The sequence below is a fragment of the Tachyglossus aculeatus genome, chromosome 7, assembly GCF_015852505.1.
Source record: "Tachyglossus aculeatus isolate mTacAcu1 chromosome 7, mTacAcu1.pri, whole genome shotgun sequence".
In the NCBI taxonomy this organism is placed as follows: Eukaryota; Metazoa; Chordata; class Mammalia; order Monotremata; family Tachyglossidae; genus Tachyglossus; species Tachyglossus aculeatus.
The window spans coordinates 10,378,966-10,403,647 of NC_052072.1; the positions used below are offsets into that span (position 1 = coordinate 10,378,966).

Genomic DNA, 24,682 nt, shown 5'->3' on the forward strand with positions numbered 1-24,682 from the left:
GCTAATTACACATTTGGGAGGTAAGGGGAAGTCATCCAGAGCCTGCTCTTACTGAGCCAAGAACATAACGTTTAATGAAAGGAGAGCCGTAAAAGGTTCAGCTTGGATGCTTTCAAGTCCGACCAGGGCTTCTGGGAAATTGAATTTTGCCCCAGTGGACGGTTTGATTCCCTTTGGGCTGCAAAGCTGAGTTGTTTCCACTTACAAGCATGGGTTTAGGGCTCTGTTGCAATATAGATTTTGATTCAAGTTAATTACCTCAGCTGGAACTGACCAACACCTTGGGCTAACTTTGTGATTATCACCTCTCCTTCCCCTTTTAAAGCATCATTCCTTTAGCATCCCACAGTCAGAGCCTACAGACATGATTTCCCAACTTCTGTCATCTGAGGTCCTGCAGAGCGGATCTCCCTTTTCTCTCCCAAACCAATTCATCTGAGGCTCAGTTTGGGAAGGCCCTTGTTGGTTGACTCCAGCATATGGGGAAGCTGTCTGTCTTCCTTCCAACCCACACAGAGCCAGAAAAACCTTCCAGTCCAGTTCTGTAATAACCAGTTTCTCCATATCCAGAAAGTCTGAGGAAGAAGCTTTTGAAATTTGTTTCTTTGCTTCTGTGTACTCCTGTTGCATCATTATCATCAACATCTATTTATTAAGGGTCTATTGTACATGTAGCACAGGATGCAATGTATTAGGAAAAGAGGGGGAAAAATAATTGGAAGGGGCTGATAGAGAAATTGATTTAAGGAATTGAAATTGTCAACCCATAATTCAACCTCCTGATTTGACTAGAGTGGATTTTGGTGCCTTCAGTTCTGCCCTGGGACGTTGGCTCGATCCTGAAGCAGTTTCAGGGAGCACATTCCTCTCAGGCCCTCTCCGTCCCAGCTTAGAGAGTTATTTGGGGCCAGAGACCTATGCAGGTATCCAACAGAGAAATCCAATCCCTTGGAGGTGGCCACAGGCTGGAGCTAATACTCCCAAGACACCTCAGGATTTATCCGACCGCTCTTCTGATGCTGGAGGGGTTACAAGCAGTCCGGAAGTTCAAAGGCGCAGACTCTAAAGTCGCTTTTTTCCTGAGGAAAATATTTTGTGGCTGTAAATTACTTTATTTGAAGGAAGTGGTGAGAAGGCATCATCTATAACAGTGACAACAGTTCCAGAAAAACCAGTAGCAGATAGCAGACTAACAAGGTATCACTGAGTCCAATTCTTCCAGGGCCTCACACTATTCTCTGAGAATTAAGTGAGGCACGTTTCCTATCGTTAGGGAACTGGGTAGTGTTTCCCAACAGTGTTGATGCGGTAGATATAGTGATTCACCACACAGTCCCCAATGTGGCTAAGTGGAAAGAGCATGGGCTTTAGAATCAGAGGTCATGGGTTCAAATTCCAGCTCTGCCAATTGTCAGCTGTGTGACTTTGGGCAAGTCATTTAACTTCTCTGTGCCTCAGTGATGTCATCTGTAAAATGGGGATTAAGACTGTGAGCCCCTCATGGGAAAACCTGATCACCTTGTAACACCCCCCCCCCCCCACACCCGGATTTAGAACAGTGCTTTGCACATAGTAGGCACTTAATAAATGCCATTAATATTATTATTATTAAAATATTACTGTTCCTTCCAACTTTAAGCACTGGGAGAATTGAGGTCACTGTGTTTGAATTTCATGGTGTAAACTTTAGGGGGATAAATTATTAATTGGAAAGTTTGTTCCACATAGGAAAGAGAATCCAAAATTTCTAATGAAGACATAAAATCAAATTCCTTACAACTTTTTGATGTGCTGGGTACATTTTCTTTAGCTATTTGTTTCATTGTCCTTCTGGGTGAACTCTGACAGGGAGCCCTATATAGGACAGAGACTGTGTCCAACCTGATTATATTGTTCTGCCCTAGTACTTTGACCCATCAAAAGCACTTAGCAAAGTACCACAGTAAATAGTCAAAAACACTGGCTTTCAGATTGGTTAGGTAATGGTTAAGTAATTGCATTCTCATATTAAGCTCCTTCATACTTGTTCTTCTGTTACCTCCCAAGCAGCAAATAGTGGGGATTTGTGGGAATATTGGTTATCATCCAGTCAATCAATCAGTTGCATTTATAGAGCATTTACTGTGGGTAGAGCATTGTATCAAGCACTTGGAAGAGTACAGTAGATAAGTGGACACGATCCCTGCCCTCAAGCAGCACTTATTATGATGCATGATTCAGGTGTGCATTAACTAAACTAAATTTAATTGAATTATGGGTGTTTCTGGGCACCTGTATCTGATCGCACTCCACCCAGTTGAAGGGATTGATTTATGGGAAGCTCTTGAGCTGTGTCTTCTGAAGGGTTCCTTCAGACTGGATCTGTTTGATTGGAAGCTCTGCCATTCTTCTGATGCAGTGAAATCATAGTGGGTCACAGAGATTTATAAAGAGGCAGAGAAAGTTTCTGAAAAATAAAAATAAGTATCCTTCCCGTACCCATCCCTGCTGCCCCACCGCACTCATCTCTTCCTGCTAGTCACAAAGGAGGGGCAAAGAGAAGGTGGAAAGAGGGCCCTTGTGGTTGTTGGGGTATTGAGGGGGGCTCTAAGAGGTGGGGTCACCATGCCCCTCCACAGGGGCAGAGAGGAGGTGGAGGGGGGCTTCAGAAAGGGTTGGGTTGAGTGGGTGTGTGGGGACAGAGAGGCTGTTATGGGAGAGATGGGAATAGGCCTCACCACATGTCCCACCCCCCCTTTTTTAAATGATATTTGTTAAGCACTTACTATGTGCCAGGCACTGTACTAAGTACTGGAATAGATATAAGCAAATCACATTGGACACAGTCCATGTCCAGCATGGGGGCTCACAGTCTTAGTCACCATTTTACAGATGAGGTATCCGAGGTACAGGGAAGTAAAGTGACTTGCCAAGGTCACACAGCAGACAAGTGCAGGAGTCAGGATTAGAACCCAGATCCTTCTGACTCCCAAGCTCTTTCCACTAGGCCTTGCTGCTTCTTTTCCCCAGCTCCACCCCCTTGTCAGCGACTAGCAGGATTTAAACCACTTCTACAATGGATGAGACAATGTGATAATAGTAATAATAATAATAACATATTTTTAGCAATTATTATGTACCAAATACTGTACTAAGTGCTGAGGTAGACATAAAATAATCAGGTCCCATATGGGGCTCACAGGCTAAGTAGGAAGGAGAACAGTCATTGAAACCCCATTTTGGAGATAAGGGAACTGAGGCGCAGAGAAGCGAAGTGGCTTGCCCAAGATCACACAGCAGGTCCAAGACAGAGCCTGGATTAGCACTTAGTTTCTCTCACTCCCAGGCCCCATGCTCTTTCCATTAGGCCATGGCATCTTATCCGTTTATTTTAGGGGGCTTCACCAGATAAAGGGGTTGTAGTTGATAATGACAGTAATCCTTCAGGGAACCCTTGTTATGGAATCATTGTCTACAACACGTCTGATTAAATTATAGAGCAGATTGAAATAATGGGCAATACTAGACACAAGATGTTTTAAGTTGAAACTAATGGAACTCATGCTTCTAAATTCACATCTGTTTCAACTGTACAGCCCATCAGTTTTGATTTTACATTGCCAGCTTCTTTTACTAAGGGCTTAGGACAGTGTTCTGCACCCAGTAAGTGCTCAGGAAATACCATTTATTTATTGATTGATTGATTGATGGGCATTAGCTTCAGAGGCATGAGCAGGATGAGGGTGTTGTTGGGGAGGATAAAGGTGGGAACGGAATGAAGGAGAAGGGTGGATCAGTACAGGGAGGGGAAGGTGAACGGGAGCCCCAGAGAAATAGAGAAACAATTTTCAAATCCAGGGTTGTGGGGAGGGAAAATTTTAAAAAGTACATTGTAGAGGGAAGAGGAGAGCCCAGAAGGTGGGGAAGAGGGAGATGTTACCCTATCACCATGGGTATATCCATTTAGCTCCATTCAGGGCTGTGGGTCAGCCCCTTTGTGGTGCAATCTCCGACTGCATATAAGAACATTAATGTAGCCATATTACGCATCCATAATTAGATGAATAAACAATTCGGAATCAATTTTAGTCAAAATAGGTTCTCTGATCTTGTTCAGGAACCGGGCGTCGCTCCCTTCCCCTTTAACAGTATGACTTTTGGGAGTCTCTTTTGAAGGTCCTGAAGTCCAGGAGTGCCCTACACCAAGCTATCCTCTTGGCAGTTTGACCAGAGAGAACCCAGATCCTCTGAGCGGAATTCTCTGCCTGCCTCCCAGAGGCAGAGCTGTCTCTGTGTTTATGAAGTTTATGCACAGTTAAGCTATGTTGCTGATTGATCCTGCACAGTTTTCCCTCCCCGGTGTTCTCCCGGAGTGGAAGGGAGAATTCCAGGATGGGGTGTAAGAGACTCCCGTCTCATCCGTTTCTGGGAACACCCATTGCGACTTTAACTTGAAGAGCAAAGCCCAAGTAAAATAAAACATTTTCCTGATGTTGACAAATGCAGCTCTTAGGGTTCATTTTCCATTTGTGTTCTTTCTCAAACTATACTGGAAAATTTCCAGTTAAATCTTAGGACTGGGTTTACGCATTAAGTGTTGTTTGCACAGACCAAACGACCTGTTCCACGGACCTATAATACAGAGCATTTTGATGGGCACTTTTCAGAATGCAGAAAAGACATTCCCTGCCCTCTGGGAGCAATTGTACAAAACCATATTAGACCAACGATCCTGTCTTTGCCAATTGGATTGTGTTTGGCGCTCCAAGAGTAGGAAGCATTTAATCTTCTTTCCATCATTCACTGTGTTTATCTGTATTCTTTCTGACAGAAAGGAGAGCCTGACTGCTGGGCTCTTTCTCTGGAGGCAACTGAACAGCTGACCTTTGAGGTCCCTCTGAATGACTCAGGTTCCGCTGGGCTCGGAGTGAGCTTGAAAGGGAACAAATCCCGAGAGACAGGGGCCGACTTGGGAATCTTCATCAAATCCATCATCCACGGAGGTGCTGCTTTTAAGGTACAGGGGAGCAGTATGGGAATGAGAATCAGGAGAATCAGAGTTAGACTGGCGATTGTTGGCTACAGATTTGGTAAGCACCTAGGACAATTAGGCCACCACCTCCTCCCATCTGCTGGTTGCCAAACCAGCTCACTTGACTGTTCTGAGCTACAGTCATTTTGTTTTAATCAGTTAATGATGGTATTTGTTAAGCTCTTACTGTGTGCCAACCCCTGTTTTAAGTGCTGGGGTAGATACAAGGTAATCAGGTTGTCCCACGTGGGGCTCACAGTCTTAATCCCCATTTTACAGATAAGGTAACTGAGGCACAGAGATGTTAAGTGACTTGCCCAAAGTCACACAGCTGATAAGTGGCAGAGCTGGGATTAGAACCCACGACCTCTGACTCCCAAGCCCATGCTCTTTCCACTAAGCCATGCTGCTTCTAATTATGGTGTTTGTTAAGCACTTACTATGTGCCAAACACTGTTCTAAGAGCTGGTAGATACAAGGTAATCAGGTTGTCCCACATGGGGCTCACAGTCTTAATCCCCATTTTACAGATGAGGGAACTGAGGAACAGAGAAGTTAAGTGGCTTGACCAAGGTCACACAGCAGACAAATGGCAGAACCGGGATTAGAACCCATGTTGTCTGACTCCCAAGCCCGTGCTCTTTCCACTAAGCCATGCTGTTTCTCTTAATCATTCAATCAGTACTGCTTTTTGAGCAGTCTCTGTGTGCAAAAAGCACTGAACCAAGTGCTTGGAAGAGTATAAAAGGATTGGAGGTATGATCCTTGCCCACAAGGAGTTTACAGTCTAATAGGGGAGACAGTCAAAAAATAATTTATAAATCAGAGGAGGAATGGCCATGCTTTTACTTACAGACCACAGCTTTAAAAAAAAAAAAACAATGTACAAGACAAGATAGCGTATTTGGCATCCTTTCCTGAGTGGTTTTCACACTCCTCATTCCTCTGCTTTCCTAGGGTGGCAAAGCTGAAACTCAAAACAAATAAGCAAAAACCATCTCCAAAACACATCATGGGTTTGTGCTTGGAAAAACAGTACACCAGAGCTGACAGATGATAGCGCTTGCCTTGTAAATTTGGTTTTTAACTTGAAGCAGTCCATAATGGTGAAAGGAAAAATTTACCTATCATTTGGGAAAGTTCTGTTGTATAAAAGCTTCTAACAATTGTGTGGGCAATTCATGTTATTCTTGGGGTGAAAACTCCTAGCTATTTTTTTGTTTGTTTTTAACCTGTTACTGGATATCAGTCCTTTCTAATTGTTAATGTGGATGACTTCTGCTTCCAGTATTTATTTCAGGTAAAATGAAAGAAATGACTTTCTCAAAATTCAAAGCAAAACCTTGACCTTTTGGTATCCTGTGGTTTTACTGCCAGGAGATGTGTGTATATATACATATATGTGTGTGTGTGTATGTGTGTGTGTGTGTGTGTGTGTGTGTACACGTATGTGTGTACGTGTGTGTGTGTGTGTGTTTGTGTGTGTATTTCTTTTTCATCTCACCAAATCTTAACAATTTCTGTTTCCTACAGAAGGATTTCAGGTGCTAGTCATGTAAGTTTCTTTACTGATGGTGACCTACTAAGTCAGATCACTCACACCAATAAAAACTACAAGAGAACATATTTATAGCTGATGTTAAATGGTGCATGGCACCAATTAAGACTCTTGCGTTTTTATATGTGATCGGTACCTAGATACCTCTGTCTTTCTAACAGGCTCAGGGCAGGAACGATTGTGTGGCTCCTCTTCCTTTCCCTCAGAAATATTGTATTGCTTTTTAGAACATTGCCACCTTTTCTACTGTCAGGATTATATGGTACAGCAGTCTGAAAACATGTTTTGTAGGGGATCCAATGAAGCTGATGACGGCCTCCCCTTGGGCAAAGGGGAGTGGGAACATCAGTCCCAAGTTTGATTGCAAGTCACCAAATAACCTCTCCATAGGCCCCCACTATTCCTCAAGGCCCCTTACATCCTTAATTGGACCCTAAGGCACTTTGCCCTTTGGGGAAGGTGGGTTTTGCAGAGGAGCAAGGGGAAAGCACTCTGAAAATGTAAGACCCAAATCTTCTTGTGGAGGCTCTACCTGATTTTCCCCAGTGGGCCTGACTCACTGTAAACAGCTGTTGTCATTGAGAGCCTTTTTGTACACTTATCTATTAGACTTCTCTTTCGTCTCCCTTTCAGATAAATATATTTGCTTCACCCACATCTCACTCTCCATTAGAAAAACAGCATTATGCCTTTCAAGGAGTGGTTGCCTGATGAGCTAGATGACAACTTTCTGGGATATCCCCAAACAATATACATTTCACTCATCTATTTGAACCAGTATCTACTGGCCCAGGAAATGAAGCAAATTCTCCACCAGTCCTGGGCCTTCTTGTGGTGGATGAAAATGTTATATTTCTGCTCTAACCTCATGAAATGTGGAACTCATTTCCCACCATTAGCTAACTTTCAAAGAATTATTTTCAGGTTTATCTCCCAAAGCAGTGTCAGTAAATGCTTACTAGCAAAAACATTTTTCAATAGTCATTTGGTTTCTACTTCTGTTTATAACAGCAGTGTTAAAAGTTCTGTCTTGTCCATTAGTTGTTTATGTTGAGCGGTAGACAGACATCCTGGGAATTTTTGCCTGTGTAGTGTGTTAGAATTGTTTCCACAACCAAAAAATGTAGGGATTTCAGCGTATGCATTTCTTTTCTGTGAACTGAGGGTCTTTTGTGAAACTGTGACCGGAATGAAATTGTGAAGTTCATAACCCTTTCAGTAAAAGGATGATTTTGCAATATCTCACTTCTGTGGTTGGAATTTAAACCCAATCTGTTCTGTGTCGCCGTTAGACAATGCATTTTGAAAAACAGCTTCCTTCCCCAAAAGCCCACACAATCACAGTTTTTCTTCAGAAAAGCCTGAATGCAGAGGTTGATGATCAGAGAGAAATCTTTGGATCACTTCTCACCCATTCTGAATGCTGAAAAGCATGGATTTTTTTCTCCTTTGCCTTAGATGCAATCCTGTGAATTGAATATTTATTTATGGAAATTTTAGTTTTATATTGTCCAAATGTATTTGGTATGGATTGGAGTTTAGTGACTTTTTTTCCCTGCCTCAAGCTCTTGTGTATAAGACAAAGGCTAATATATGTACAAAATTCAGTTTCCAGAAAGTAGTGAAAACAAACCAGATTTGGTTAGAATTTTCTACAGTGTGTCTGGATGGAAGATCTAAAGAACAACCAGAAATCCTCTATAATTTTTGTCATTTTAAAGACACTGATTTTCTGCTTGAAAAATGACCCAAATTTGAAGTTTGTAGAAAATGGAGGTAATCATCACATATAATTTAAAGGAATGAAAATGAAAAAGGACTAACTTTTTCAGTAATAAAAAGAGCCAATAGCAAGTTTCATAAATACCATTTTATCCCTCGCACCGTGCCTCGATCTCACCTGTCTCACCACCGATGCCTGGCTCACATCCTACTTCTAGGCTGGGACACCCTCCCTCCTCAAATCTGACACACAGTTACTCTCCCTCACCTCTTCAAAGCCTTGTTGAAGGCACTTCTCCTCCAAGAGGAGCACGCATTTCCCAACTCCTCAGAAATCTCCAATGGTTACCCATTCCTCGCCGCATCAAGCAGAAACTCCTGACCGTTGGCTGTAAGGCATTCTGTCAGCTCTCTCCCCCCTATTCATCCTTACTCTTCTCCCATATTACTCCAATCTGTTTATTTGGTTCCCCTCAGGCGAACCTATTTGCTGTTCGCTATTCTTGTCTCTTTCACAGGCCACCTCTTGCTCATGCTCTTCCTTCAACCTGGAACTTCTTCACCTTCAAATCCACTGCTCTTCTCAACTTCCAGGCCCTTCTGAAATCACACCTCCTCCAGGAATCTTTCCCTGATTAATTTCTCATCTCCCCACTCTATTTTCCCAACAATTCTACTTCTGTATCATCCCCGTACTAAGGCACTCACACTCCTCCACAGCAGTTCCATACGTTCCTATTGCTTCCCCCTACTTGTAATTTATTTTAGCATCTGTCTCCCCACCAGATTGCCAAGATCCTTGAGGTTAGGGATGGTGTCCACTAATTTTACTATACTCTCCCAAGTGCTCAGTACAGAGTAAGCACCCAATAAATACTGTTGATTGATGAATTGTTAATGGCTCTTCAAAGAGTTCAGTGGTTCCCTCTATTGTGGCTAAGCCACTACACCTTTGTCCCAGATTGAGCCCCCTTTTTCCTCTCCTCCTCCCCATTCCCCCCCCGCCCTACCTCCTTCCCCTTCCTACAGCACCTGTACATATGTTTGTACAGATTTATCACTCTATTTATTTTACTTGTACATATTTACTATTCTATTTATTTTCTTAATGATGTGCATCTAGCTTTATTTCTATTTATTCTGATGACTTGACACCTGTCCACGTTTTGTTTTGTTGTCTGTCTCCCCCTTCTAGACTGTGAGCCTGTTGTTGGGTAGGGACCATCTCTATATGTTGCCAACTTGTACTTCCCAAGTGTTCAGTACAGTGCTCTGCACACAGTAAGTGCTCAATAAATATGATTGAATGAATGTGGCTCCATTTAGCTGGAAAATTAGTGGTTGTTAGTAGCCACAGAAGTCTCTGTCAATCTGACTTTTTGTCTGTCTTCATCTCTGTCTCTCTCACTCTTTTTTTTCCTCTCCTTCCGTGTCTCTTTCTTCCTCTTTTTCTCTTTCTTCCACTTGTACCTGGGATCATCAGATGCAATTTATCAGGCTTTTTAAGGTCTTATTTTCCACATTCTGTAATAATAATAATAATAATAATGGCATTTATTAAGCGCTTACTATGTGCAAAGCACTGTTCTAAGCACTGGGGAGGTTACAAGGTGATCAGGTTGTCCCTCCAGGGGCTCACAGTCTTAATCTCCATTTTACAGATCAGCTAACTGAGGCCCAGAGAAGTTAAGTGACTTGCCCAAAGTCACACAGCTGACAAGTGGTGGAGCCAGGGTTTGAACCCATGACCTCTGACTCCTAAGCCCGTGCTCTTTCCGCTGAGCCACGCTGTATTCTCAGGCCACTCTTCTGTTTCTCACAGAGGTCCCAAAGCCAGATCCAAACATGTAATCGTAAATCATAAGACAGGAGGGACTTTGTGAAGGGCTCAAAAGCAGAACTTAGTCACGAAGTTAGGAAAATTTCACAATGGCACCAAATAAGAGTGTTACCCTTTTATTAAAAAAAAAAAAACTATTAGCTAAAGCATGTGAAAAGTTATTAGCACATCTGTTATGCCAAACTGTTTTTGCAAATTTCCTTTCCAAAAATTTGACTTCTCTTTCCTACTATAACCCAGCCCACACACTTAGTTCCTCTGCTGCAAACCTACTCACTGAACCTCCAACTTGTCTATCTCACTGCTGACCTCTCACATATGTCCTGCCTCTGGCCTGGAATACTCCCACTCTTGATTGTTCAGCTTCAAGGCTGTCCATCACCTCACCCCCTCCTACCTCACCTCCCTTCTTTCCTTCTCCAGCCCAGCCCGCACCCTCCACTCCTCTGCCGCTAATCTCCTCACCGTGCCTCATTCTCGCCTGTCCCACCATCGACCCCCGGCCCACGTCATCCCCCGGGCCTGGAATGCCCTCCCTCTGCCCATCCGCCAAGCTAGCTCTCTTCCTCCCTTCAAGGCCCTACTGAGAGCTCACCTCCTCCAGGAGGCCTTCCCACACTGAGCCCCCTCCTTCCTCTCCCCCTCCTCCCCCTCCCCATCCCCCCGCCTTACCCTCCTTCCCCTTCCCACAGCACCTATATATATGTTTGTACATATTTATTACTCTATTTTACTTGTACATATTTATTCTATTTATTTCATTTTGTTAATATGTTTTGTTTTGTTGTCTGTCTCCCACTTCTAGACTGTGAGCCCACTGTTGGGTAGGGACCAGCTCTATATGTTGCCAACTTGTACTCCCCAAGCGCTTAGTACAGTGCTCTGCACACAGTAAGCACTCAATAAATACGATTGAATGAATGAATGAATGAATAATAATAATGATGGTATTTGTTAAGCACTTACTATGTGCCAAACACTGTTTTAAGCACTGAGGTAGATACAGGTTAGTCAGACTGTCCCACGTGGGGCTCCCATTTTTTAACCCCCATTTTACAGGTGAGGTAACTTAGGCACAAACAAGTTAAGTGGCTTGCCGAAAGTCACACAGCAGACAAGTGGTGAAGCTGGGATTAGAACCCACGTCCTCTGACTCCCAAGCCTGTGCTCTTTCCACTAAGCCACGCTGCTTCTCTCGACTGTTAGCTCATAGTGGGCAGGAAACACACCTACCAACTCTGTTATATTCTCCCAAGCACTAAGTAGAGTGTTCTCCACACAGTAAGTGCTCTATAAGTAGGATTGATTGATGGATTGATTTCATGGCTGTTAGGTGATCACTCTCCCCACCTTTAAAGCTTTATTAAAAGCACATCTCCTCCAAGAGGCCTGCCCCGACTAAGTCATCATTTTCATTTCCCCTTCCTCCATTCCCTTTTACATCACCCTTGTACTTGAATTTACACCCTTTATTCGCCCCTCCCTTAGCTCCAGAGCAATTATGTACATATCCATAGTTTATATTATTTATTTACATTTATGTCTTTCTCCTTGTGTAAGCTCTTGTTTAGGGCATGGAACTTGTCTAGCAACTCTGTTGTATTCTCCCTAGGGCTTAGTACAATGTTCAGCACTTTTCATTTATTCATTCTCAGTCGTTCTGGCCATTCATTCTCAGTCTCCGGCCGTTCATTCTCAGTCTCTTTTGTGGGCTCCTCCTCCCCCTCCCATCCCCTTACTGTAGGGGTTCCTCAAGGATCAGTTCTCGGTCACCTTCTGTTCTCTATCTACACTCACCTCCTTGGTGAACTCATTCGCTCCCATGGCTTCAGCTATCATCTCTACACTGATGACACCCAAATCTACATCTCTGCCCCTGCTCCCTTCAGGTTCGTGTCTCCTCCTGCCTTCAAGACATCTCCACCTGGATGTCTGCCCGCCATCTAAAACTCAATATGTCCAAGACTGAACTCCTTATCTTCCCTCCCAAACCCTGCCCTCTCCCTGACTTTCCCATCAATGTTGACGGCACTACCATCCTTCCCGTCTCACAAGCCCGCAACCTTGGTGTCATCTTTGACTCTGCTCTCTCGTTAACCCCTCATATCCAATCCGTCACCAAAACCTGCCGGTCTCACCTCCGCAACATCGCCAAGATCCGCCCTTTCCTCTCCATCCAAACCACTACCCTACTGGTTCAATCTCTCATCCTATCCCGACTGGATTACTGCATCAGCCTCCTCTCTGATCTCTCATTCTCCTGCCTCTCTCCACTTCAATCTATACTTCACGCTGCTGCCCGGATCATCTTTATGCAGAAACGCTCTGGGCATGTTACTCCCCTCCTCAAAAATCTCCAGTGGCTACCAATCAACCTACGCATTAGGCAAAAACTCCTCACTCTCGGCTTCAAGGCTGTCCATCACCTTGCCCCCTCCTAGCTCACCTCCCTTCTTTCCTTCTATAGTGCAGCCTACACCCTCAGCTCCTCTGCCCCCGCTAACCTCCTCACTGTGCCTCATTCTCACCTGTCCCGCTGTCGACGCCCAGCCCACGTCCTCCCCCTGGCCTGGAATGCCCTCCCTCCGCACATCCGCCAAGCTAGCTCTCTTCCTCCCTTCAAAGCCCTACTGAGAGCTCACCTCCTCCAGTAGGCCTTCCCAGACTGACCCCCCATTCCTCTCCCCCTCCCCATCCCCCTGCACTACCTCCTTCCCCTCCCTGCAGCACCTGTCTATATGTTTGTACAGATTTATTACACTATTTATTTTACTTGTACATATTTACTATTCTATTTATTTTATTTTGTTAATATGTTTTGTTTGTTGTCTATCTCCCCCTTCTAGACTGTGAGCCCGCTGTTGGATAGGGACCAGCTCTATATGTTGCCAACTTGTACTTCCCAAGTGCTTAGTACAGTGCTCTGCACACAGTAAGCGCTCAATAAATAAATTCAGTCATATTTATTGAGCGCTTACTGTGTTCATAGCACTGTACTAAGCACTTGGAAAGTAAAATTCAGCAACAGGTAGAGACAATCCCTACCTAACAATGGGCTCACAGTCTAGAAAGTAAAATTCAGCAACAGATAGAGACAATCCCTACCCAGCAATGGGCTCACAGTCTAGAAGGGGGGATACAGACAACAAAACAAGTAAACAGGCATCAATATAAATAAATAGAAATTTAGATATATACACATCATTAATAAAATAAATAGAATAATACATATAATAAAATATAAATATAATAAAAAATAAAACTATAATGTAAATAATAAATATCTATACAAGTGCTGTGGCAGGGAAGGGAGGTAGAGCAGAGGGACAGAGTCAAGGCGATGAGGAGGGGAGGAGGAGCAGAAGAAAAGGGGGGCTCAATCTGGGAAGGCTTACTGGAGGAGGAGGAGGAGCACACAGTAAGTGCTGGTCGATTGATGGATTGATATTATTCCGTGCAATCAAGATGATTTTTGAATGGCTTAAGGTGGCATAGGTTTTTTTCATCAGTGACAACAGTTGAATTCAGTGTCATTTAACTTTTTTATTGCAAATGTTTTCCTTTTTTATGTTTTTTATTGCATATAAATACAGATACATATTTCTTTTGACATTTGGCCTTAATGTAGGAAAAGGGAGAAAAGTCCTCTCAAGTAAACTGTGAAGTATAAAGATAATGGATATAACAATAATGATGGTTTGCACTGCTCCTCTTCCCCCTTCTTCTTTGGACTAATTGGACTGTGAGAAAACCACAGGAGAGCACGCTCATCGTGTTCTTCCTTATCCTTGCCAGGTGGTATAGAATGTCATCCTCAAGCCCTCGCAAGCTCAGCGTACGACATAACGGCCCTGAATCCGAACACAGACTTGGCCAAAATCTAGCGCGGCATTCTTGGCCGGGGATGCCAGAATTGGGGCCAGAGACCACCTGTGTCCGCCTGCTTCCTTATGCCACTATTTAAGGGGAAGGAGGGAAGCCATATAGTTATCAGCCATGCAGGCCAACTCTACGAGAGATGTTCTGTATTCAAGCTGAGCAACAGCCTCACTCAGTCCTAGAAACTAGGAAGGAGGCAGAAGGAGAGGGTGTCATCCTCCAATGCCACAATAGCATGTAGACTGTACCGTAACAGATATATAAAGGCAAGATTGGCTAATTACCAATATTTTGGATTTAACAAAACTCCTCAATCTTCTTCCTTTTTTTAATCGTATGTTTTAAGTGCTTACTATGTGCTGGCCGCTGTTCTAGGCACCGGGATGGATATAAGTTAATCAGGTTAGAGGTCATCCCTGTCCCACATGGGGCTCACAGTCTTAATCCCCCATTTATACATGAGGGAATGAAGCACAGAGAAGTTCATTCATTCATCATTCATTCAGAGAAGCAGCGTGGCTCAGTGGAAAGAGCCCGGGTTTTGGAGTCAGAAGTCATGGGTTTGAATCCTGGCTCTGCCACTTGTCAGCTGTGTGACTTTGGGCAAGTCACTTCACTTCTCTGGGCCTCAGTTCCCTCATCTGGAAAATGGGGATTAAGTCTATGAGCCCCACGTGGGACAACTTGATTACCTTGTATCTACCCCGGAGCTTAGAACAGGGCTTTGCATATAGTAAGCGCTTAATAAATGCCATCAGCATTATTATTATTATTCATTCAGTTGTATTTATTGAGCACGTACTGTGGGAGAATACAGTATAAAATAAACAGACACATTGCCTGCCAATGAATGAATGAGACGAGGGAACAGAGGCGCAGAGAAGTGAAGTGACTTGATCAGGCTCACGCAGCAGACAAGTGGCAGAACCGGAATTAGATCCCAGGTCCTTCTGACTCCGAGGCCTCTGCTGTATCCACTAGGCCACACTGCTTCTCATCTGCTGGATTCCTCATACGTACCTGCCTTTCGCTCCTGGTTCACCCATTTCCTGCAGCCTGCAGTTGCACAATAGGGGTGTGATTCGCATAAGAGAAGCAGCGTGGCTCAGTGGAAAGAGCACGGGCTTTGGAGTCAGAGGTCATGGGTTCAAATCCCGGCTCCGACAGTTGTCAGCTGGGTGACTTTGGGCAAGTCACTTAACTTCTCTGTGCCTCAGTGACCTCGTCTGTAAAATGGGGATTAAGACTGTGAGCCCCCCGGGGGACAACGTGATCACCTTGTAACCTCCCCAGCGTTTAGAACAGTGCTTTGCACATAGTAAGCGCTTCATAAATGCCATCATGATCATGATGATGATGAAGAGGCATTTGTTTGGTTGACAGATGCTTGTGGGAAATCTATTGGATGTACCAATCCCTAGTAGGAATTCTGACCCAGTGTGGAGCCACATGCCCTGCGAATGACATCTGCCAGTATTCTGACACAATCTGACACCAGCCTGGCATCTGTCCCCTGGTCTGCAAACTGCACGTCACAGACACTGTCTCCCAATCCCACAGCAGGAGATTCATTGATTCAGTCATATTTACTGAGCACTTACTGTGTGCAGATCACTTTACTCAGTTGTTGGGAGAGTTCAGTATAACAATAAACAGAGACATTCCCTGGCTCACAACTAGCTCACAGTCTAGAGGGGGGTGACAGTGCTCTGCACACAGTAAGCGCTCAATAAATACGATTGAATGAATGAATGAGACAGACATTAATATAAATAACCGGTCTCCCACCGCAGGCGTCAGCTCCAGAAGAAGGGCCTGGGTGGCTTCTGCCCCCTGCCCTGGCCTTGGGGGTCAGCTCTGGAGGAAGGGCGTGGGCAGCCTCTACCCCTGCCTCCGTCACGTGGGTCAGTTCCAGAGGAAGAGCCTGGGAAAAAAATCTTGTAATCAGGTGCTTGGAAGCCGGGATCCTGCAGTGGGGCAGAGAGGCAGCTCTGGGAGAGGTATGAAGGACATAATCGAAAGAAGAGCTGCTCCCTTTAATTATTCAATTGTATTTATTGAGTGCTTACTGTGTGCAGAGCACTATACTAAGCACTTGGGAGAGTACAGTAAAACAATAAATGAACACATTCTCTGCCCATGATGAGCTTAATTAATCACTAAATAATTGAAAAGGAGAGGAGCAAAATTTAAGTATCCTTAAGTTCTCCTCCCTGCCCAACATTCTTCCTCCCACCCTACCTTCAGTTGACTACGGGGTCGCCCCCAGATCTGCACACCCAACACAGAGAGAGGTCTAGTAGTTGGCCTGGGTCCCTTCCTCCAGAGCTGATCCCTACCGTAGTGGGAGGAGGCGGAGGTCGCCCAGGATCCTTCTCCAGAGCTGATCCCCATGGCGGGGCAAAGGTCAGAGGCCACCCAGGGGCCTTCTCTGGAGCTGATCCCCACAACGGAGAGAGGCAGTCCAGGGTCCTCCACCAGAGCTGATCCTTGCAGCGGGAATAGGGAGTACGGGGCAGAGGCCACCCGGGATCCTCCTCCAAGAGGGTTGAGAGTCAGCACCACAACTCTCTGACAGGAAGACAAGATGAGGGGTGGGGCAGGGTCACAGAACATCCTGCCTGCCTCCCTCTTCCCCGGCGCGGCCCCCTGATCACGAGATCAGGTGACTTTGTAATTTCAACTATGAAGACAATCGGTTAAGAACCCATGTATACCACTCGTTTACCAGATTATCTTAAAGGATTTTGCCTGTTTAATGTGTCGTGGTGCAAAATTCTCCAATCAGTTGTGGAACTCTGCCAGATTCTCCCAAATGAATCAGCTTCTGTTCCCTTCTTCTCCCACCTCCAACCATTCTTTCCATTCTCATGCCTTTCTATCCACCTGGAACTCCTCTTCCTTCTTCCCCATCCAGCTTCATCAACCCATGCCCCATCCCTCTTTCAAAATCCTTCCATAAAGCACCTCTTCTGCAGGTGATCCCTGACTATTCATTCCACCATCTTTTTCAGATTTCCCCTGCAACCAGCTCAGACCTTTTCTATTGTATTATATTTTGCTTTATCCATGTTTACTTGCTCTTTTTAGCAGTGCTTACATGCGCTGAAACTAGAATGCATTCAGAGTATGACAGCTTTTCTTTCCCAACAGACAATACATTCCTCAAGGGAAAGGGATTTGTGTTTAATTTCTTCTAGAAATTCTCTAACCACCTGGTGCAGTGCTTATGCACATACACAGAACCTCAGACAGACAGACAGACACACACACACAATACACCCAGTTCTTTTATAATGTATTCTTCATATTGTCTTGTAATATCAGTATTTTCCCCTAGTCTGAAGAGGTAACCCACCCAGTTTCTGATCACTGTATGCTGGATTTCAAACATATCTACCTTCTGCCGCTGTCTCACTGTTGTCCACTGCTGTGAGGCCTTGCTTCCTCATCTCTTCAAATAATTTCTTCTGCTTTGTTTATAGTTTATAGTTGTCCATTTCAGCTCATCATAGAGCAGCTCGTTGGGTATCCTGCTGTCACTGTATCCCCCTGCATTTCCCGCCCAGCAAAAGCATGGTGCGACAAGCATCACTTCGATGCTGGTGGACTGACTCATTCTGGGAGCTCATTGTTTGTGATCCTGTCTTCCCACCTTGTAGTGGTGTCAGTAGAAATGTTTCAGCAGTTGGAAGTGGCATCTGTCAAAGACATGGCTGTCACAGTTCTTGATGCTCAATAAATACCTTTGACGATAAATTTATATTGTATATTTATGCATTATATACCATGTAACAATTGATAGCAGTAAAAGAAAATGAAATGTAATGTATCAATCAGAAAATAGAAGTTATTAGTACAGTGCTCTGCACACAGTAAGCGCTCAATAAATACGATTGATTGATTGATTGACAGGGCTGGCACCGAGAGTGGTGCGGAAACCCCCAGGGGCTGGGCCGGGGACCCTAAATGCGGAGCAGACTGTTCTGAGCCCTAAATCTCTAGGTAACATTTCAATACCACATATAAATGCCACATTCAGCTGTGCAATCTGGGAAGTTTTATGGTCTTTAAAATATTCACTAACTGCCGAGGTAAGAGAGAAATTTGTCAATGAATGGGGTAAAGGGTAGTAAAGCTACCAGCCTTCTAGACTGTAAATTCATTGTGGGCAGGGAATGTGTCTGTTATATTGTTATATTGTACTCTCCCAAGTGCTTAGCGAAGTGCTGGGCACACAGTAACTACTCAAAAAGTACAATTGACTGACTTTCTTATCTGCTATGTATGTGCAGCCATCAATGCACATAGTCTGGTAGACTGTTAAAATTTTTGTGGGCAGGGATCAGATCTCCTGTATCTGTGTACTCTTCCAAGTGTTTAGTGCAGTGCTCTGAGCACAGTAGATGTTCAATTACTACTATTGATTGACCTCTACACAGCTTGAGTGTACTTATTGTATTTTCCTAGGACTTTCAAAAGTTCTTTCAATAATCTATTGATTATTTAAATATCAGCGTTTATTATTTAAAAACATTATCATTTAAATATATTTATTTAAATTTAAATTTATTATTGAAATATAGTATTTAAATTATTTAAATATCAGTAGTTTTAAATGAGTGTCTATTGTGTTCAGAGCATGGCTTAGTGGGTAGAACACAGGCCTAGGAGTCAGAAGGTCATGGGTTCTAATCCCAGCTCTGCCACTTGTTTGCTTTGTGACCTTGGGCAAGTCACTTAACTTCTCTGTTAGGCGCTTAGTACAGTGCTCTGCACACAGTAAGCGCTCAATAAATACGATTGATTGATTCTCTGTGCCTCAGTACCTCATCTGTAAAATGGGGATTGAGACTGTAAGCCCTGTGTGGGACAAGGGACTGTATCCAACCTGATTTGCCTGTATCGACCCCAGCGCTTAGTACAGTGCCTGGCACATAGTAAGCGCCTAGCAAATACCACAAGAAAAAAAAGAGTTCAGCAGAATTGGTGGACATGATCCCTGCTCTCAAGAAGAGGGAGGCAGACACTAAACTACATTTTAAGAAGGAAGGATGAAGGAAACAGAAATATGTTCATGAGTTAAAGCAAAAGTTCCCTAAGAAATTGGAAGCACTTAAATGTGTAGGTGAGTCTTCAGTGCTCATCATGCCTGGCCTGGGTTAGGGGAGTATAAAAAGAAGATATTATAAATTAATCAGAAGAGCTAAAAGCAAGTCTACAGGAGATATGTTAACAATGAAACCATGAGAGGATATGAGACAGTGTAAAATTCACGGAAATGCTTGGAGAGTCTTTGTAAAGTCTCACAAATCATTCTTCCTTTGAACTGCCACTTAAAAAAAAACAAAACAGAATTCCATTCATTTTTGTTGGTTTGTTGTTGGGAATGCAAATTATCTGCTCTGCTTATCAGAGAGTGGTCTGCAGTAATAAAACATCTTGTTAATTCTGGGCAGAGATGGGTAAATCATGCAGTATATTTGTGAAACAATACAAACATAGGTCCTCTTCAATTGACAGATATTTTCTTGGCTTCAAGAAGAGGCCATACTTACCTGAACTCTCAGCTGAGGCTTTGTGACTTCTCCCCTGCCCCCCCCGCCCCCACCAACCCTTTTTTTTTTACCCTTCCTTTTTTCAGTTTATAGGCTCCATTCTCTGATCTTAATTCTTCACCATTTCACTCTGTATCCCATCTCACTCTTTTTTTTTACTCTTGTTACTACCCTGTTGTAGTTACTCCAGGGCACTGGTTACCTTTACCATCATATCTCCTATTGACATCTATGTTCTATTGCTCCGGAAGCTACCAGATTTTAATGAAAAAGTACACCAATGCCAAGATTTCCGGATACCACTGTCGGCTATTTAATGAACTTCCTTGTGCAAAATCAATTAGTGAGCTAGATGGCTGGGTTTGAAAATGACAGTAACATAAAAACCACTGGAAACAGCTTTTTAAATATATAGATTATATTTATATACTTTTAAATCACTCTAAAGCAAAGGCTATATAAACAATTTTGATGAGTGCCTTCTGAAGACTACATAATGGGCTCTTGATTTCTTCAAGTTCATTTTAAACAGAAACTAAATTGTTTCCTCTTCCATCTTCCCTCCATTCTCTACTCACTGACTGCTCTATTGCCCACTTATGTTGTTCAAATGTGATTCTTTTCTGTAAGAATTCCAGCACCACAATGCTACACCTGCCCTGCACTATCATTTTGAAGACTGTCCCCTCTAAATGTACAGGTTATGCCTAGGTATTTACTGTAAATGGAATGCTTCAGAAGGAACTGTAGAGTGCTGGCCCTCAGACACATGAAAAACCCAGAATTTACTTGGTAAAGAAAAAAATGCAATAAAGCAGCATGGCCTAGTGGGTAGAGCATGAGCCCGGGTGGCAGAAGACCTGGATTCCATTCCCAGATCTGTCATTTGTCTGCTGTGTGACCTTGGGTGAGTCACTTAACTTCTCTGTACCTCAGTTACCTCAACTGTAAAATGGGGACTAAGACGATGTTTCCCATGTGGGACAGGGACTGTATTGAACCTGATTAGCTTGTATCTACCCCAGCACGTAGAACAGTGCCTGACACATAGTTAGCGCTTAACAGATACCATATAAAAAAATAGCAAGAGGTCAATCAGAGCTGGAAGCAGAAAATATCACTGTGTCAATGACTCTGTAGTGGTCCTGGCCATGAATTTGAATGCCTTGAAAACATGCCATCTGCCCCGGTGACCTGACCTCCTTTTCATTCTTCCCTCTGAGAAAGTTAGCCAGGCCCAGGCTGTCCTGTTAACTGTCAGTTGAAGTCATAGCACATGATTTAAAATAAAAACCAAATCCTCAATAGTTATGGTAGAATAAATTGTTTTATGATCAGTGAAAAGTGGCTATGTTTTCAGGAGCCCAAAGTGGGACAAGGGATTGAATTTCCAGGGAGTGAGGCCAAAAGGGCAGGAGGGAAGACAGACAGGGGATGGGGCAGATGGAGAGATCCACATGGGGAAAGGCATAGAAAAAGGGATAGAGAGACACCCGATCAGGACAGCAAATTCCCACAGTCATGGACATTCCCCATTGGAAAGAGCACGGGCTTTGGAGTCAGAGGTCATGGGTTCAAATCCCGGCTCCGCCAATTGTCAGCTGTGTGACTTTGGGCAAGTCACTTAACTTATCTGGGCCTCAGTACCCTCATCTGTAAAATGGGGATTAAGACTGTGAGCCCCAAGTGGGACAACCTGATCACCTTGTATCCCCCCAGCGCTTAGAACAGTGCTTTGCACATAGTAAGTGCTTAACAAATGCCATCATTATTTAAATTAGCTAGTTTTCAAGACCATGTTCTCAGCTACAGCTGCAATGGCCCTGCCTGGCTGACATCAGTGGGCTGAGGAGGACTTCTCTGGACCCCCTGCCTGCTCTCTGCCACCCATGTTGCCGCCTGACCTTAGTTGCTAATAACAGTAGTGGTATTTGTTAAGTGCTTACTATGTGCCAGGCACTGATCTAAGACAAGACAGTCGGGACCCTGCATTACTTCCTCCCATACCCTGCCAAGGACAAGGAGGGGAAACATCCAGAGGGGGAGGAGACACCATCTGCAGACAACAGTCAGAAGGGCAAGACCCTCTTTTCCTTTTCTTCCTCTCCCTTCTGGGTCACCCTGATTTGCTCCCTTTATTCATCCTCCCTTCCAGCCCCATGGCACATATATACATATCTGTAATTTACTTATATTAATGTGGTCTCACCCTCTAGATTATAAACTCATTGAGATCAGGGAATGTTTCTGTTATAGTGTTATATTTTGCTCTCCCAGGTGCTTAGCACAGTGCTCTGCACACAGTAAATGCTCAATAAATATGATGGACTGACTGACTCTCAATCAATCAATCAATCAATCAATCGTATTTATTGAGCGCTTACTTTGTGCAGAGCACTGCACTAAGCACTTGGGAAGTACAAGTTGGCAACATAACAGATGTTATGATGGCAACATAACAGATAACATAACTCTCTCCTCCACACAGCACCTGTATATATGTATATATGTTTGTACATATTTGTTACTCTATTTATTTTACTTGTACATATTTACTCTATTTCATTTGGTTTAAGTGTTTCGTTTTGTTGTCTGTCTCCCCTGTGAATCCGCTGTTGGGTAGGGACCGTCTCTATATCTTGTGAACTTGTACTTCCCAAGCTCTTAGTCCAGTGCTCTGCACACAGTAAGTGCTCAATAAATACGATTGAATGAATGAATGAATGAATGAATGACTGGCTGAAAGCTGAGTGGCTCCACAGGCTCCCTCTCCTTCTGCCCCTTTCCACTGCTGTCAATCAATCAATCAATCCATCAACTGTATTTATTGAGCGCTTACTGTGTGCAGAGCACTGTACTAAGAGTTTGGGAAGTACAAGTTGGCAACATATAGAGACAGTCCCTACCCAACAGTGGGCTCACAGTCTAAAAGGGGGAGACAGAGAAGAAAACCAAACATACTAACAAAATAAAATAAATAGAATAGATATGTACAAGTAAAATAAATAAATAAATAAATAGAGTAATAAATATGTACAAAAATAAATATGTAAATATGTCATGGTCCTTACTGCCCCTTCCTCTCTAGTTTCTGTTGTGGCTGGGAAGCAACTGGTTTTTTGCATTTAGGTAAATGTACTTTACCTAAATTTACCTAGGTAAATCTTGGGTGATATCATAAGCTTGATCCTAGAGTAATAATAATTATGGTATTTGTTAAGCGCTTACTATGTTCCAGGCACTAAATTAAGCGCTGGGATAGATACAAGCAAATTGGGTTGGACACAGTCCCTGTCCCACATGGGGCTCAGTCTCAGTCCCCATGTTATAGATGAGGTAACTAAGGCACAGAGAAATAAAGTGATTTGCCCAAGGTCACACAGCATACAAGTGGCAGAGCCGGGATTAGAACCCATGACCTTCTGACTTCCATGCCCATGCTCTATCCGCTTTGCAATGCTGCCTCTCAATTGAGAAAGCAATTGAGTAGTCAATCAATCAATCAATGGTATTTATTGAACACTTTTTGTGGGCACAGCACCGAACTAATAGTTTGGGAGAGTACAGTACAATAGAGTTGGTAGACACGGTTTCTGTTCACCATCTAGTAGGGGAGATAGACATTAAAATAGACAGGCCTTAAAATGAAACATTAAAATAAAATGTTAAAACAGACATTGAAATAACTAAGTGGGTTAAGCTTCAGGCAGCATTAAATGGGAGTGATTTGCATATCAAAATCTTTAGGTATTTAGGTTACAAATGTTTGCCCTACTTCTAAGATTGTGAGCTCCATGTCTGATCTAATCCAATCTCCTTGTCTTGTGTCTAGCCCAGTACTCAGCATAGCACTTGACACATATCGAGCCCTTGATAAGTACCAATATCATGATTGTTATTGGTAATAATATTTAAATTCATAGGCAGATAGAGGCTAGCCTCTGCTACATCTCTATAGCTTTCCTCCATTTCATTCTAGATAGAATTTATTAATTTCTGATACATGTCGACTAGTTCATAAAATTGGAAAATAATACCAAGCCGTTTTCTTAGCCGCTTTTCTTTTTAATGTATTGACCCTCACCTTGCAGTAGCCATAGATCATATCCACGCATGTGGTTTATTTAGTCTTGTTTTCCCCACAGGATGGCCGACTGAGAACGAATGACCAACTGATCGCAGTGAATAGTGAATCTCTTTTGGGAAAGTCCAATCATGAAGCCATGGAGACACTTCGGCGATCCATGTCCATGGAGGGTAACATCCGTGGGATGATCCAACTGGTGGTTCTCCGAAGGATGGAGAGACAGATAGAGGTAGTTCAGAAACCATATTAAAAAACTTGTCTTCCTTAGGACATTTTCAGAATAAGCCAATCATTGCAAAAAAGTGCCAGTCATCGCATTTGTAGGTGCAAGTTTACAATTATTGTGATTATGATGATATATTCCAAAAGTGCTAGAGTATGTGTGAAAATTTTGGCTCAGGTTAGAGGGGTAGAGAACTTGGGTATTAAATGGATAATGTGTGACATTATCATCATGAAGGTAATTTTACTTACTATTTTTACCCTGCGAGCAGTTCTTGAAAATGTTCACTTGTAATATGGGAACAGCCTCTTTCCAGGTTTTGCAAATGATCGACAAATAACACAATATGATTTTAAACTCTAACAACACCTGTGCTCCAAAATAACACTTAATATGGAGATCATTTTATAATCCACGATAACTTTTTACACTTTGTTTGAATAGGTTCAAGGGCATTCAATTAATGCACACTTGATTTTACCCATAACTTGATGTTTTAATAAGTTTGGTGTCTGATTGAAAAAACTGAAGTGTGGAAAAAGACCGTGTGATTTCAACCCTAGTGACGTGTCTGTTTGAATAGTGAACTTTCACAGATCCTGAAACAGAAAAGAATTGCACTCTGTTTCTTGCTTCTTGCTTATGTGTCTTGTCACATAAGGAGCATTCACCTTTCACATTTTTTTGGTCACTTCAGTTATAACAGTTAACTGTCATTTAAGAATTTGTTCAAGTCTTCAATAAACCATCCTGCAAAGGTTTGTAAGAAGAAAGGTGATATATACTTTTTAAAAGCGAGCAGGT

The 24,682-nt window shown here is 43.2% G+C and overlaps 1 protein-coding gene across 1 annotated transcript in view; it reads left to right on the forward strand.

Moving 5' to 3' along the window:
* Positions 1-24,682, forward strand: part of PARD3B (par-3 family cell polarity regulator beta) — a 994,526-nt gene that overhangs the window by 497,971 nt on the left and 471,873 nt on the right. Inside the window, exons 11-12 of the mRNA XM_038749054.1 lie at positions 4,811-4,996; positions 23,714-23,884. Coding sequence (XP_038604982.1) covers positions 4,811-4,996; positions 23,714-23,884 — 357 coding nt within the window. The remainder of the gene's footprint in view (positions 1-4,810; positions 4,997-23,713; positions 23,885-24,682) is intronic.